The 3,582-nt window shown below is 51.9% G+C and overlaps 1 protein-coding gene across 1 annotated transcript; it reads right to left on the bottom strand.

The window, feature by feature from the left end:
* Positions 1-239: 239 nt before the first annotated feature.
* On the bottom strand, positions 240-1,179 carry LOC123421611 (leaf-specific thionin DB4-like). Its single transcript, XM_045107568.1, has 3 exons — positions 882-1,179; positions 719-787; positions 240-624 (listed from the first exon to the last, which is right to left on the bottom strand). The coding sequence occupies exons 1-3, from the start codon at positions 1,123-1,125 to the stop codon at positions 524-526; spliced, it is 414 nt and encodes a 137-aa protein (XP_044963503.1). The 5' UTR covers positions 1,126-1,179; the 3' UTR covers positions 240-523.
* Positions 1,180-3,582: the final 2,403 nt, after the last annotated feature.

Raw genomic sequence — 3,582 nt, forward strand, 5'->3', positions numbered from 1 at the left:
TAGCAATCAAAGTTATATGTCTCCACCGACCGCCCCTCCTCCCTTAGTGATCATAGTTGTCCTAAAATACGCAAAACATGTTGGTGATTACCATTAATTTCCTGCTAGCAACATTCTGTTCGACTAGCCAATTGATGGCCCTTTGAGTTCCTTTATATCGTGTAACGCCTAATTAATATTTAGTGGTGAAAAAACTTCCACGGTAAAAACATGATAGCTCATATGTTCAAAGGTAAATATAATCTCAAAATGTTGGGACTTAATATAAAACGATTGATATACATGAAACAACATCGGAAAATTTGAAAATTGTAGTGTATCACATAATATATCCATGGAAGTTTTATATTAAGCCAAGGGTACAAATAGATTCATCGTGGCGACTCTTATTGGAACAAGGGAAAAAGACAAATACGTAAGTAAGATGATACATTGGCTTCCATACAGCTGATGGTATCAAGATTATTCAAGACAAAATGACAATACGACCTTGGCCATAGAAATCATGCACAAGAAGGCATGATTAGGCTTCAACAGACTGAATGACTGCACCATCATTACAGAAACGTGCACATGCGTTGCTGCAGAGTCCCATGTCGAATTTCATTTCTTGGCCACGGAAAACTGTTACAAAATAGTTTACGTTATGTATGTCTAAAACACAAATTTTTTCTATGAGATGAATAAAAAATATAAAAATGTGGTAAATTAAAATTACCATTGTCCATGTTGTTACAGACAGAATTCCTGCATCCAATGGTGCAGTACTGAGTGACATCTGGTTCACCTGCCAAAGTAATTTGAACAATAAGTATGTAAATAATTTCATGTTAGCAGGTCATTATGAACAAGTTGAAAAGAATAACAATGATATCTCTTACCGGATTCAGGGAGAAGATTCAGTTTAGGATAGTCACTAGGGCATTTTGGACCACTTATGATTTTACAACGACAAGCACCTGCGCAGACTGGACGGGAACCACCCGCGAAACGGCAAGTGTTGTAGCAGTTTCTAGCTAACGTGTCCTTGCAGCATCTTTTTCCCTCCACCTGGACCTGCTCCAGAACTAAACCCAGTATGAGAACACAAATGACCACACTCTTAATACTCTTGCTGCGTGCCATGGTTGGCTTCTTGGCTTTAATTTCTCCAGAAGAATGAGAAATGGCTATGTTGGATTGATGGAAATCCTAGAACACGAGGCTCCTATTTATAGAGGGAAACGAGTGTGTTGGTACCACTCAGTTTCTGCCGCTGCAAATGTCTCTCTCACTCAACCACTATTTCGCAGTAATAGGAAGTCACATGGGTTTGGTCTCTTATATCCACAGCAGGAGGGTCTCACCAATGCGGCCGTGCATCTACTGTCTTGCATGAGAGCAGCTAATTAGTTACCCACCACGTACTCTATAAAATTGATAGAGGAGTGCCTCATCACCTCATCATTTATAGTAGTAGAATGTAGTGCCAGATATTTATGAATTCATGGCCGATGATAGCTAATAATCTAGCGTGACAGATCACCAACGTTGCTAAGTGTCTGAATGATGCCGCAGCCGCAGGTGCAGTAGTTTTAGTTCAGTTTCGTCAGTTTCGTCAGTTAGAGACTTTCTCTCGTTTCTGTTAGTCAGCGCCTGAGGACGCGGTGTGTGCGCTCCCGAGGCCTTAGATCACGGCACGAGCTCGCCCTTGATCGTGGGATGGCACGATCCGGTAGAGGGGGTAGCTCCTGATCCGTTTTTCCCGTTCAGCAAGTGAATAAGAGGAAGAAACAGAAAAGCAGCAAGTTAGTTGCGCTGCGCAAAACCTCATCGTCTACCTCCCGCTCCTCTCGCCATAGCCGAAGCTAAGTCACTCTGGCTCGATAGAGAGCGTTAGTGCTGACAATTGGCATCAGAGCGAGGCGTCGATCTTGGGAATGACAGGCCCAGACGATTTCGGTAGCAAGTCGACGGCCACTCGCGGGCACGGGTCTCCGACGGCAACGAGCTTGCTGTGGCAGAGAGGTCTACGGCGCGGATGGCTCGGGAAACAGGCAGTGCGGCATGGCCGCAGCTGACCCGGACCAACTACACTGACTGGGCCGTCCTCATGCAGGTCATGATGGAAGGTCGACATTTGTGGGATGTTGTGCAAACGGGCACGACAGAGCAGAGTGACGATCGGCTCGCGCTCGAGGCGATCCTGCGCGGGATGCCTCCGGAGATGGCACCCACTCTTGCCGGCAAGGCCACGGCGAAGGAGGCGTGGGATGCCCTGAAGACGATGCGTCTTGGAGTGACGCACGTCCGCGAGGTGAAGCTCGCGACCATTGCCAAGCAGTACAACGACATCCGCTTCGCCGACGGCGAGACCATCGACGATTTCGCCATGCAGATCATGAACATGGTGGCCCAGATGGCGCAGCTCGGCGAAACCCTCCTGGAGAAGCGCATCGTCCGCAAGTTCCTCTCCGTCGTCCCGAAGAGGTATTCGCAGATCGCTCTGTCAATAGAAACCCTAGTTGACCTAGACACGCTTTCCGTGGAAGAGCTCACCGGGCGACTGAGGGCTGCCGAGGAGAGGTACGATGTCGATCAGGTGGAGACAGGTGTTGGGCGCCTTCTGCTCACAGCGGAGGAGTGGAGCGCACGCGAGCACCAAAACGACAACAACGGATCCGGGGGGAGCGGCTCCGGGTCAGGACGCGGCGGTGGACGCCGTGGGCGAGGCCGTGGACGAGGCGGCGGACGCAGCTCAAACAGCCGCGCAAAGGCCATAGACCAGTGCTGCCACTGCAACAAGTATGGGCACTGGGCACATGAGTGCAGGACGCGCCTCCGCGAGGAGCGCGCGTAGGCGAACCTTGTGGAACAAGGCGAGCAAGCTGGAGGCGGGCACGACTATGATACAACGCTCCTGATGGCGGTGATCGCCAATCCCCCAACAGGGATCATGGGGGAGCACGTCATGCTAAATGAAGAGCGTGCAGAGGCGACCCTGGGCGCCGAGGAGGTGTCGTGCGACGGCCGCTGGTTCTTGGACACCGGGGCGTCCAACCACATGACTGGCGATCGGTCCGCGTTCGCAGAGCTGGACGAGGGCATCACAGGCAGCGTCAGGTTTGGAGACGGCTCCAGCGTGGCCATCAGGGGTCGCGGCACGGTCACGTTCGCCGTGCGCAACGGTGACCACCGTGCCCTCACCGACGTCTACTACATCCCGCGTCTCAAGACAAGCATCATCAGCCTCGGACAACTGGATGAGCACGACTGCACCACCAAGATCCGCGACGGCGTCCTGACGCTCTACGATCGCCGCCAGAACGAGTTGGCACAGGTATGCCGAAATGGCAGACGCCTGTATGTTGTGCGGTTGGATATTGCACACCCCGTCTGTCTGGCAGCACATGGCGGCGATGAGGCGTGGAAGTGGCATGCCAGGCTTGGCCACCTCCACTTCGACGCACTCCGACGCATGGGGCGAGCTGACATGGTGCGCGGGATGCCGCTGGTGGAGCACGCAGGGGAGATCTGCGATGCTTGCCTGGTGGGGAAGCAACGACGTGCTCCTTTCCCCTCTCAGGCGAGGTACTGAGCGAC

Source organism: Hordeum vulgare, unplaced genomic scaffold (assembly GCF_904849725.1).
Source record: "Hordeum vulgare subsp. vulgare unplaced genomic scaffold, MorexV3_pseudomolecules_assembly, whole genome shotgun sequence".
NCBI lineage: Eukaryota > Viridiplantae > Streptophyta > Magnoliopsida > Poales > Poaceae > Hordeum > Hordeum vulgare.